We start from the raw sequence: 12,120 nt of genomic DNA on the forward strand, positions 1-12,120 counted from the left end.
TTGTGGCAAACAGTAGCCAGCTCTGGATTTACTACTCAGCTGAATGTACTGCTTGTTCTAAATTAATAGTATAAACAGTGTTAGAGATTTATGATTTGATAGGTCCCCAGCTACATCACCCTCCCCACATCTGTATCTAGAAAGCCCCAGACTGGGGAGGAGGATTCTCTTCAAGAGTCTCAGGAAGCCAAGGGGTGGAAAGGAGAACTGTCTGGGAGGCAGATCTTTTTGCTGGCACCGGGTGACCTTTGGGATTCCCTTAGCTTCTCCGGTCTCATCCATAAAGCGAGGAATGTGACTGTACGGGTTTCAAAGGTCCCTGACTTTTCTCCAGAGCTCTGTGGCCCCCCTGAGAACTGTTAATAAGGTGTTGATTAACTCTGCTATGACAGCTGCCCTAAAGATCTCTGTCTGCTATGCCCCCGTGACTCCCAGGAGCCCAGCACACAGAAGGTAAATGTATTTCTCTTAGTCGTACCTCGGGGGCTGCAGGGGGGCTTGGTTGTCCTCTCCACACGGGGACCTTGGGCACCACATCTGTCCTACGACTTACCAGCCTCTGGCCAGAGTACATTGTTTTGTCACAACCCCCTGTTCAGGTGTATACTGCCTAATGATTATGAGTTACAAATACAAACTAATTCACTTTGTTACCCGGGTTTTTAAAGACAAACGGATGTATTTTGTGGCCCTATACTGGTTGCTTTACCTGAGAATAACTCAGCAGAGGGCCGGGCAGTGTTGGGGGCGGTGCTCCTGGCTGTCAGGCACAGACACCACCCCTCACCACCGATCTGTGTGGCAGGAAGGGACTGACATTTCTTGGCTGGCTACTTTGATGTGTTTTGTTTGTTTTGTAATGTGCTCAACCTTTCAAAGTCAGATTATCTCCTTTTTTTCAGGTGAGGGAGTGGAGGTTCAGGGGCTTTAGATAACCAGCCCAAGGTCATATGAGATGTCTTTCACAGGTGGGCAGCCAGGACTGGCTTCTCCAACAGGGCAGCAGAAACAGTGCTGAGGGCCCACAAAAAAGCTTTAATTATAAGAATAGTAATGGAGAGAGAATAATGAATCCAGCTTGAATCTTCGCAGCCATAAAACATAATTTTTAGTGTTTTTAATAATTTTTTAAATATTTATTTATTTATTTTGAGAGAGAGAGAGAGAGAGAGAGAGAGAGAGAGAGAGAGAGAAAGGACATGTGTGAGAGCGGGTGAGGGGCAGAGACAGAGGGAGAGAGAGAGAATCCCAAACAGCCTCTGCACTGTTGGTGCAGAGCCCAATATGGGGCTCGAACTCACAAACCACAAGATCATGACCTGAACTGAAATCAAGAGCCGGGCGCTTAACCGACTGAGCCACGCCGGCACCCCTTTAGTTTTTTTTTTTAATAGGAAAAAGAGCCCATCAAGGAGATAGTGCCTAGGACGCACGGATCATAACAGGTCTCTGCACATGGCCTCTGCTTTCGACACTGACTTTTTCTCTCAAGGCCTAGGCCAGCTACTATGAGGCTATACCCAGGAAACGGGAAATCTACTTGTTCCCCAAAGCTTCAACTCCTATCCCATTTTTCCACCTGTGTAGTTGAGATGTAGATTTCATAGTAAATAGCTCACTGCCCCTTGTTCTGGTGGACCAAAGGCTTGGGGAGAGGGACATGTGCCCAGAAGATAGGCCAGTAGGAATAAGCCACAGTGAATGGATCACCTGAAGTCCTGTGGAAGTAAATGATCAAGTTGAAGCAGAGACAAACAGAGATTCACAAACTTGACAGTCACTTCATTATGACTCAAATAAAAATATTCATGTGGGCAGCCGGGCTGAATGCGGTTTTATGCTTGGGGCATGTACTACCTAAAGGAAAAACAATTTTGAGGGTATAAGGGGACAAAAAGAGCTCATTCTGTTAATGACTTGATCTTCCCACTCCTGAGGCTGGAAGCTGACAGGCCATACCAGGCAGAGTTCTGCTTACCTGAAAGGCGACTCTTGAGTTTCATCTTACTGCTGCCCTGCTTGGGACTTTCCAGGTTTCCCTTGGGTTCCTCGGGGCCACATGAATCTTGGGGCTCATCTGTCCCAGGCATCTGAAATCAGACAGCACAGAGCTGATGGGAGAGGCCAGCCTGCAATCATTGATGAGGTCCCTCTCCCAGGATTTATCTCCAGGCTTCAAGTGCAGCAATACAGGTATCACGTGGGCAAAAAGGTTACTGGGATCAAAGCACAAGCCCTCAGATGACCTGGAACCACAGAGCCTTCTGCCGGGCAAGTTCCTCCTCAGCACGCTACCTCGGCTGCACAGCAGAGAAACAGGAGGTTTTGAAGTGGAAATGGCCCCAGAGGCCATTTTATTTCTGGAGAAAACTTGTTGGTCAAGGTCACCCAGGTGGTCACGAAGACACAACTAACTATAGCCCAGGTTTCTTGACTTGTGGGTGAGTGCTTGTCCCTACAGTGCAAGTTGCAAGAAATATTAAACCAGAAATTTAAATTAGATTCTAAAACACAGTAACACGTTAACTTTGTGGAGCCAAGTAAGTACACATCTTGGGCCAACCACACTGTCTGTGTGCTATACTCCCACGTACGGGTTCAGCACTGCCCAGGTGACGTGCAGGCAGCCACACACAGTCAGCCCACACGTCTGCACAGTGTGCACCTATGCTCTCGGACCCTAAGGCACAGTACAGAAAGAAAGGTCCCAAGGTCTGTAAGGTCCTCTACCGGAGAAAAGCCAAACAAGCTGACAATAACCAATTACATTTATTAGAGAGGAAAAGGAGACTCATGTGCTTGAGAGCCCGTATAAAAAATTGGGGAGGTAAATTTATATGTACATAACTTATGAGATAGATCAAACAATGAGCTTTCCCATTTGAAATTTTATTTTCCTTTGAGGTTTTGAAGGGAAAAAGTCATGTTAGTTAAAATAGGTAGGATTCACATGAAGAAACACATGAACTTTAAAAAGACATAGAAGATATCCTTTAATACTTCATGGTCATTGAAAGTCATATAGTTATGATGTAAAAACAAACAAACAAACAAACAACCCAAACCCTGAGTGTTAACAGATAATAAAAATTATACATTGTGTATCAAATTCAGTATATGATAATGTATAGAGTAAGCAGTAAGAGTAATCTCTGAGGTAAACCCCACCTCCTTCTCAAGTTCCCCTCCCTCCTCAAATTCACCTATCTTTTTGGATGAGAAAGAGGGGAGGAGAAAAGGTCTGAGAAATGAGGAGATGTAGGTAAGTTGAGGAAGGGGCACTGGGAAAACAAATTCATCCTGATATATAAAAACAAAGATAAATTTGGTGAATCCCTATTATAATGTCAGGGATTGGCAGGTCTCCAGGTTTAAATTATTAAGTAAAGGCAAGACTGGAATCCTGAGGATGATTTTAGAGATTCTCAAGAGGGATGTCTTTCCCAACCCCAAACTGCAACATTTAATTCACACCCAGTGCAAAGGAAGCCTCTTGGAGACATGCCAGAGATCTGGGGCACAGGAGGAGACATGCAAATAGGAATAATCTAGAGAGAAGCCTCGGGGCCTCTCCTTTGCTTAATTTAAAAGCTTTATGGAAAGAACCTGTCTCCAGACCGTAAACAGCAATTACTGGAGATGGAGTTAAGTTCCCGGTTCTTTCTCTTATACCACCTGACCTGGGCTATCAGCCTACAGAGAAAGGATTCCTCAGCTTGTAAGTCATTACTTCCTCTGTGCTCATTCAGTGGGTGGCTTATTACATAGAAGCCACGGCCCAAACCATCAGAAAGCATGTTTGAGGATCTCATGTCAAGGGAGGAAAACAATTCTAGCCAAATGTTTCTGGACTCATGAAGCTTCCTTCTTCCATTTTCCCCTCTGTTTTTCCAGCACGGCCCTAGGTTTTCATACGATCAGAGAAATTTTGGAGATGACATAGTCCCTCATATGAGTAACAGAAAGGCAAGTGACCTGCCCAAGCCTTCTCAACTCATTACAGGTAAGGCTGAGACTTCTTAGTCTCCTAATTTCCAGTTTCATGCATTACTAGGATTTTTCCTCCCTCCCTCCTTAGAGGATTTTTTTTACTGTTTTTTTTTTTTTAATGTTTATTTATTTTGAGAGAGAGAGAGAGCGCATGAGTAGGGAAGGGCAGAGAGAGAGAAAGGGAGAGAGAGAATCCCAAGCAGGCTCTGTGCTGTCAGCTCAGAGCCCGACGTGGGGCTAAAAGTCACTAAACCGTGAGATCATCTCCTGAGCTGAAATCAAGAGTTGGACGTTTAGTCACCCAGGCGCCCCTAGATACTTTTTAATTAAGTTAATACTTTGGATGATCAATACTGTATCGTATTATATAGTTCGTACACCTCAAATTTTTCCCACTTAATGTTCACAGCAAACATGTGTCCCAAGGTAAAAGAAAAATATTCTCTCCACTGACAGATGAGGAAAGAAATGGAGACCCTTCAGTAACACCCTTTTGTTTATAACATATATCCCGGATCTAGGCTAGATCATGTGTACAGCAAACGAGAGCACAAGCTGAGGGGTGTAGTTTCACAAGAGCACACACACGCGGTGTCAAATCTGTGTTCTTGTGATGTGAGCCCCACGGCTGCCAATTCTGCTTTATTTTCAGAATCTGAGAGAGGCGGTTTCGAAGTAAGAGAATCACAGCCTTAAGGAATAACTTTTTTTTTTTCTAATCTGAAATGCACCAAAGAAAGAAATGACATTTGGTTTCTATGATCTATAAAATACCAATATCATTTCTTATACCAAAGAAATCTTACGTTAAAGATGGTGGGTGTGTTAACGTTACTACTGAAAGCCTGTGACTAAAGCCAACAAGAATGGACCTCGAGACGTCTCAGAGAGTTGCAAACGGCACACTGTTGAGCTCAGGCAGCCGTGCAATCTTATTTCAGAACCCCCTCAAAGTGTTAGCATTGGGTTCTGAATTTAAACAGAACCTTTCCCTCTCACAACAGAAAGCTGTCATGATTTTAGGTGGTATGTAAGTCAACGAACAGGAAGTAACAATATGCAAAGCGCAATTTTGATCACAATGGGCCTCTCTTCAGTCTCGTGACTATTGTCTGAAAATGTCCCCACTCTAAAGAGTCCCTTTGTTGTATTTTTATTATTTTAGATGCACGGAACAAATCAAGCTGTTCTAGGAATGATGTCATTTTAGTTGTTTTAAAATGAAATGTGCAAAAAGTGCTCCTGGAAGGCCTTTGGTTCAGCTGGTATAATCTATTATTCATCAGCAATTTCTAATTTATGTGTTATACAACAATGCCATTATATTAATGGAATCTAACGTAATTTGCCAATTTCCAAGTTAGAGCCTTTCCGTTTGGACAGTTTTCTATACTTGTAGCCTATGAGATTCGCACTGAAGCAGAATCTTTAGCTTCTGGCTTTACAGACAAGTCGCAGAGCAGAGCGGTTAAGAGCAGCTGCCTGGGTACAGATCTGGTTGCACCATTTACTACCAGTGTAGGTGCATGAGCCAACCTCCTTGAGTTTCAGCATCCTCATCTCTAAAATGGGCTTTAAGAATTAAATGATAATTTTCTGGGGCGCCTGGGTGGCTCAGTTGGTTAAGTGACTGACTTCAGCTCAGGTCATGATCTCACGGTTCATGGGTTCGAGCCCCACGTCGGGCTCTGTGTTGAACACTTGCTTGGAGCCTGCTTGACATTCTGTCTCCTTCTCTCTCTGCCCCTCCCACCTTGTGCTCTGTCTCACTCTGTCTCTCAAAAATAAATGTAAAAGAAAATTTTTTTAAAAAAAGAATTAAATAATTTTCTGATTAAAGATAGCAGATTTCCTTCCTTTTCTCCCCCTCATGGGAAGCCACACTCAAATGACAGAGAAGAGATTTTAAAATGACAGACATCATCCCACAAGGGTTCAAAGAGAACAAAAGACAATAGCAACAAGACTCTGGAAACCAGTAAGCACGACTATGTGCTAACGGATCCAACTTGAGAAAATGGAATCCTAAAGCTGGGATTGGAGAAAGCTACAAAGCGACCCAGTTTGAACAAGAGGTCCCCCGGAGGCTCAGGAGTTGCCAATAAAGGGTCTCTGGAGGTGTGGGGATGTCGTTGTGAGGCTGAGGCAGCGGGGAGAGTGGAAAGTGCCTGACACAGGTACTTAGAACAGATCTGATTGTGAGGAGACTCCCAGGTCTCAGCACTGACCTGGACAAACTTTGGTGTGTAAGAGAACCCCCTGGAGAGCAAAGAAAGAATGCCCAGGCCAGTGGAAGTGGGGCAGGCCCCACAGTTCATCACTGCCCTGGTCCAGACAGAGCCGAGCTACAATTACCAAGCTTACTCTAGAGGGAAGGATGGAGGCTCCAGCTGCACCACAATAAGCTGTCAGCCAAAGGATGAGGGAGGGTGGTGATCACGCCGCTCTTTGTTGGGCACATTGGCATGTTAACCAGCAATGGCGGAAACCTGCCTCACTCTCTGTATGAAGGAGAAGCACCTGCACCGCATGCCAAGTTAATGCAACTTCCGTTACTAGAGGTCGTGACATGGGTTGTGCCCAGAATATATCAATAGATCATGGGCATCAGAGTGGTTTTTCATGATGCAAATAGAAACAACAGTATGTACATATGTATGTATGTGTGTGTGTATGTATGTATATATTTTAGACAGTTGACTCTTTTTTTTTCTTTTAATTCTCAGGTTAGTTAACATGCAGCATAGTCTTGGCTTCAGTAGAACCCAGTGATCTCTTACATAAGACACCCAGTGCTCATCCTGAAAAGTGCCCTCCTTAATGCCCGTCACCCATTTAACCCACCCCCACGCCCTCATCGACCATCAGTCTGTTCTTCGTATTTAACAGTCTCTTATGGTTTGCCTCCCTGTTTGTATTTTTCCTTCCTTCCCCTATGTTCATCTGTTAAGTTTCTCAGATTCCACATGACTGAAATCATATCTTTCTCTGACTTATTTTGCTTAGCATAATACCTTCCAGTTCCATCTATGTTGTTGCAAATGGCAAAATTTCATTCTTTTTCATCTCTGAGTACTATTCCAGTGTGTGTGTGTGTGTGTGTGTGTGTGTGTGTGTGTGTGTGTATACCACATCTTTTTTTAAATGTTTATTTATTTTTGAGAGAGAGAAAGAGAAGACACTGTAAGCAAGGGAGGGACAGAGAGAGAGGGAGACACAGAATCTGAAGCAGGCTCCAGGCTCTGAGCTGTCAGCACAGAGCTCAGTGCAGGGCTCGAGCTCACAAACCGTAAGATCATGATCTGGGCCGAAGTCGGCTGCTTAACCAACTGAACCACTCAGGTGCCCTTATATACCATATCTTCTTAAGCCATTCATCAGTTGATGGACATTTGGCTTCTTTCCAAATTTAGCTATTGCTGATAGTGCTGCTATAAAATTGGGATGCATATGCCCTTCCAAATCAGCATTTTTAAAAAAATGTTTTAACGTTTATTTATTTTTTGAGACAGAGAGAGACAGAGCATGAATGGGGGAAGGGTCAGAGAGAGAGGGAGACACAGAATCGGAAGCAGGCTCCAGGCTCCAAGCTGTCAGCACAGAGCCCGACGTGGGGCTCGAACTCGTGAACCACAAGATCATGATCTGAGCTGAAGTCAGACACTTAACCGACTGAGCCACCCAGGTGCCCCCAAATCAGCATTTTTAAATCCTTTGGATAAATACCTAGTAATGCAATTGGTGACTTGTAGGGTAGTTCTATTTTTAATTTTTTGAGGAATCTCCACACCATTTCCCCAAGTGGCTGTACCAGGTTGCATTCCCACCAGCAGTGCAATAGAGTCTCCTTTCTCCACATCCTCGCCAACATCTGTTGTTTCCTGAGTTGTTAATTTTAGCCATTCTGGCAAGTGTGAGGTGATATCTCATTATGGTTTTGATTTGTATTTCCCTGATGATGAGTGATGTTGAGCATCTTTTAATGTGTCTGTTGGCCATCTGGATGTCTTCTTTGGAAAAGTGTCTATTCATATCTTCTGCCCATTTCTTCACTGGATTATTTGTTATTTGGGTGTTGAGGTTGGTAAGTTCTTTATAGATTTTGGGTACTAACCTTTTATCCGATATGTCATTTGTAAATATCTCCCATTCCATCAGTTGCTTTTAGTTTTGTTGACCGTTTCCTTTGCTGTGCAGAATTATCTTGATGAGGTCCCAAAACTTCATTTTTGTTTTTATTTCCCTTACCTCTGGAGATAAGTCAAGTAAGAAGTTGCTGTGGCTGAGATCAAAGAGGTTGCTGCCTGTTTTCTTCTGTAGGATTTTGGTGGTTTCCTGTCTCACATTTAGATCTTTTATCCATTTTGAGTTTATTTTTGTGTATGGTGTAAGAAAGCAGTCTAGTTTCATTCTTCTTCATGTTGCTGTCCAGTTCTTAGCATCATTTGCTAAAAGGTCTGTTTTTTTTTTCCATTGGATACTCTTTCCTGCTTTGTTGAAGATTAGTTGGTCATATATTGTGGGTCCATTTCTGGGTTCTCTGTTCTATTCCACTGATCTATGTGTCTGTTTTTGTGCTAATACCACACTGTCTTGATGATTACAGCTTTGTAATATAGGTTAAAGTCTGGGATTATGATGCCTCCAGCTTTGGTTTTCTTTTTCAACATTACTTTGGTTATTCGGGATCTTCTATGGTTCCATACAAATTTTAGGATTGTTTATTTATTTATTTTTAAGTAGGCTCCATGCTGAATGGGGGCTTGAACTCATGACCCTGAGATCAAGAGTCGCATGCTCTACTGACTGAGCCAGCCAGGTGCCCCAACAGTGTTTATTTTTATTTTTTTAGAGTTTTGTTTATTAAGGGTTAATTTATTTGAGAGAGAGCGAGCAAGAGAATGAGTGGGGGAGGGGCAGGGAGAGGGAGAGAGAAAAAAATCCCAAGCAGGCTCAACACTTCAACAAAGTGTGCAGAGCCCAATGCAGGGATTGAACTCGCGAACTGTGAGATCATGACCTGAGCTGAAGTTGGATGCTCAACCGACTGAACCACCTAGGTGCCCCCAAAGTATTTATTTTTAAAGGGATAAATTTGCCTTAGAATGATCTTATAAGGGTTATTATGAGGATTAAATAAAAATGCACTTGAGAGTACTAACAGAGAACCTAATGTGTATCATGAAATTATAGTGAGGGTTCAGCTCAAACAAAACACCTCAAGCTTTCTCCCCACCAAGTCTCATGGTGCCTCTAGATCTGATGACTACATAGACTCTGATTATAGCTCTAGACTGCAGAGATAAACATTTCAACTTCATACCTACACAAGGGTGGCACATTTAATGAATGAACAGAGCAAAACGAATGGGGACGCCACAAGAATACGCCTGCCATCTTGCTGAGTTCAAGATGAGAACAAAGCACCATAAAATTACTGCAAACTTTTTTTTTTTTAATTTTTTTTTTTTTCCAACGTTTATTTATTTTTGGGACAGAGAGAGACAGAGCATGAACGGGGGAGGGGCAGAGAGAGAGGGAGACACAGAATCGGAAACAGGCTCCAGGCTCTGAGCCATCAGCCCAGAGCCTGACGCGGGGCTCGAACTCCCGGACCGCGAGATCGTGACCTGGCTGAAGTCGGACGCTTAACCGACTGCGCCACCCAGGCGCCCCGAATTACTGCAAACTTCTAAGAAGACAGTTTCAAATGCATGTACCTGGAAATGCATGTTTTTAGAAATCAGGTTTGCACAAGACACCAAGGAGGATTTGAGAACATGCGGTGGACTTACAATCAAAGCAGAATCAGTGGAAGAGAGAAAATAAAGGAATATGTGAAGATTTCTTAGAGGAAGAAAGAGGTTTCCTTAAAGGAAAAACAGAGATCTTAGACAACAGGCTGTGCAGATATGAAGGGGAGAGGAGACTGTGACGTCCAGGAGGCCAGTTCCTAACCACAATTAAAGTAGATGTCATAAAAGTGGGGAACCACTTTAGTTTTTACTAGAAGGGAGGGCTTGACGGGGCCTCAAGAAATCCATCTGAGAAGAAGAGGCAAAACCACAGGGAACAGAATGCAACAATACTTCTATGGAGATCTCAGGCCCAGAGAACAATGAGAGGTGATTTCAAAACTGCAGGGCTTGAGTAAGAGGATTTGGGACAGCTATACCAAAGAGGGATCAGAAAGTCTGGACAGATTTAAAGGTGAAGGGTGAAGAAGCCCAGGAAGAGATTTAAAAATATTTCTGGGTAAATTTTAAAGGGACAAGGTTATTTTTGTTGGCCTGATGGAAGTGGCCTAAGAAATGTATGAAATTACATTGTAAAGGAAGCAAACATGAGACATAGCAAGGGGAGCCAGGCAGGATGATAATAGGCCAGAACTGGATGCTGGTCAGATGGGAGAATATTTCCTGTGTGGAATTAGCCAACTCAGAGGTGGTGGTGGTGAAGATGCATTTGAACAATGGATACTTTAGTAAACAGAGGACTCATTGATTCCATGTCTTTCCCAATGATGAGCCCCACATGACAGAATCTAGAACAGTATTTTAGAGAAAAAAAAATCTAGGTCAGAAAGCAAAGGGACAGAAGAAGTATAAAAAGTACATAGACTCAACAAGCAGGGCTATGAAAGAAGAAAGGAGTCCATTTAAACAGCAGGTTAAACAAAACTGAGTCTTCCCCAAAGGAGATGGACACAAAACACTAGAGGCATATCCAATTACTACCCCAAAATATGTAGCAGGAAGCAATGTTACTCAACCCTTAGAACATTCAAAACCTGAGGAAAGACAAATCTCAAGGAGCAGGTGGCAGAAGTATTAGCCCTTACTAGCTCATTAGGGGCATAAGCTTCAGAATCATCAACAGCACGTCTGGTTCATGAATCTACAGAAGGTGTTTTTCCAGCTGAGTAAATGGGGGAGGGAAGACACGGCTTTCTCTAGTCTAAGCACTTCTAAGAGGTGGTGGAAATGGAGAACGTGGCCCAGGACTGGAAATGCCTGCACCCGAGATCACAGAGGATCTGTCAGATGCACGATCCGCACGAAATGCAGTGCACAGGGAGCCTTCCACTTTCATCTCAAAGTGCAAATGCAAATCAAGAAGATCCTGAATATAAATGAAAAGTACTATAAGTAGGACCCTGTTGATTTCCCCATCCAGACTGGGAGGAAGACTTCTGCCAGTTGAATTTAAATTCATGGTCATGGACTCCAAATAACTGCCACACACTGAGTTGTATTTAGAGAAGCCAAGAATATTTTCATCAGCTGTCCTTTACTTGATATGATTGGGTCTCTGCTATGGGCTGCAGGGTTCTCCATGGGTCTCTCCCATTCCTATGTGGCTTATGAAAAGAGACATAGGCTGTTTTTACTCTAGATTATCTATCTTTTCAAGGATGTTTGTAGAGTAAACAGCCTTGAAAGTCAGAGACAGTGTCTCTGAAAGAAAAAGCAGGTTTGTTCATTGTCCAGTATAATAAAGATAGCATCTCTCTCTGGAGCAAAGGGTAGTCAGATTTGCTCCGAGCCTGTCATAAAAGATTCACAGGTTGCCAACAATCAGGGTTCCTTAGCCATGATATAAATCCACTGTATGAGCATCTACTCTGTATCATTCCCATAGGACATAGAGGTACAGGAGGAAATTATGCAAACATGACTCTCTAAACTGGGACTGAATCCTAAACTGGGATTGGAGAAAGCCAAAAGGTAATTGCTGTGCCATGAGTAATAAAGTCGTTTGTCTCTGACCCAGGAATCTCCTGTCTTGTGCCAACATCCATGAAACTGTAGTGTAAAAACTCAAACTTTTAAAAGTTCTTGATGTGGTCTTTGGCAAAATTAAATAAGGTCCTGGGAACAAAATTTTGCCTGGGACAACTGTCTAGAAGCGAGGGATTGGCTCATTTTTCTAAATGTCAAGGGTAATAGGTCCATTTTCTCTATGTTCATTTACATTTCATTAAAAAGGAAAGCACACAAGAGACTTGCTGTCCAACAAATTCAGCTTTCTTGGAGCTGAAAGAGCCACATTTGTTCCAGTGAGAAATCGCCCAGGCTGCAGATGCTGAAGAGCACACAACCTCTCCCCAGCGTCAAGAATCTCATTTAC

The 12,120-nt window shown here is 43.2% G+C and overlaps 1 protein-coding gene across 7 annotated transcripts in view; it reads right to left on the reverse strand.

Annotated features, from left to right (window-relative positions):
* Nucleotides 1–12,120, reverse strand: part of PDZD2 (PDZ domain containing 2) — a 368,370-nt gene that overhangs the window by 48,711 nt on the left and 307,539 nt on the right. For all 7 annotated transcript variants that reach the window (XM_045440968.1, XM_045440958.1, XM_045440936.1 and 4 more), the window contains one exon: nucleotides 1,979–2,090. In XM_045440968.1, the coding sequence (XP_045296924.1) occupies nucleotides 1,979–2,090 (112 nt within the window). The remainder of the gene's footprint in view (nucleotides 1–1,978; nucleotides 2,091–12,120) is intronic.

Source organism: Leopardus geoffroyi, chromosome A1 (assembly GCF_018350155.1).
Source record: "Leopardus geoffroyi isolate Oge1 chromosome A1, O.geoffroyi_Oge1_pat1.0, whole genome shotgun sequence".
In the NCBI taxonomy this organism is placed as follows: Eukaryota; Metazoa; Chordata; class Mammalia; order Carnivora; family Felidae; genus Leopardus; species Leopardus geoffroyi.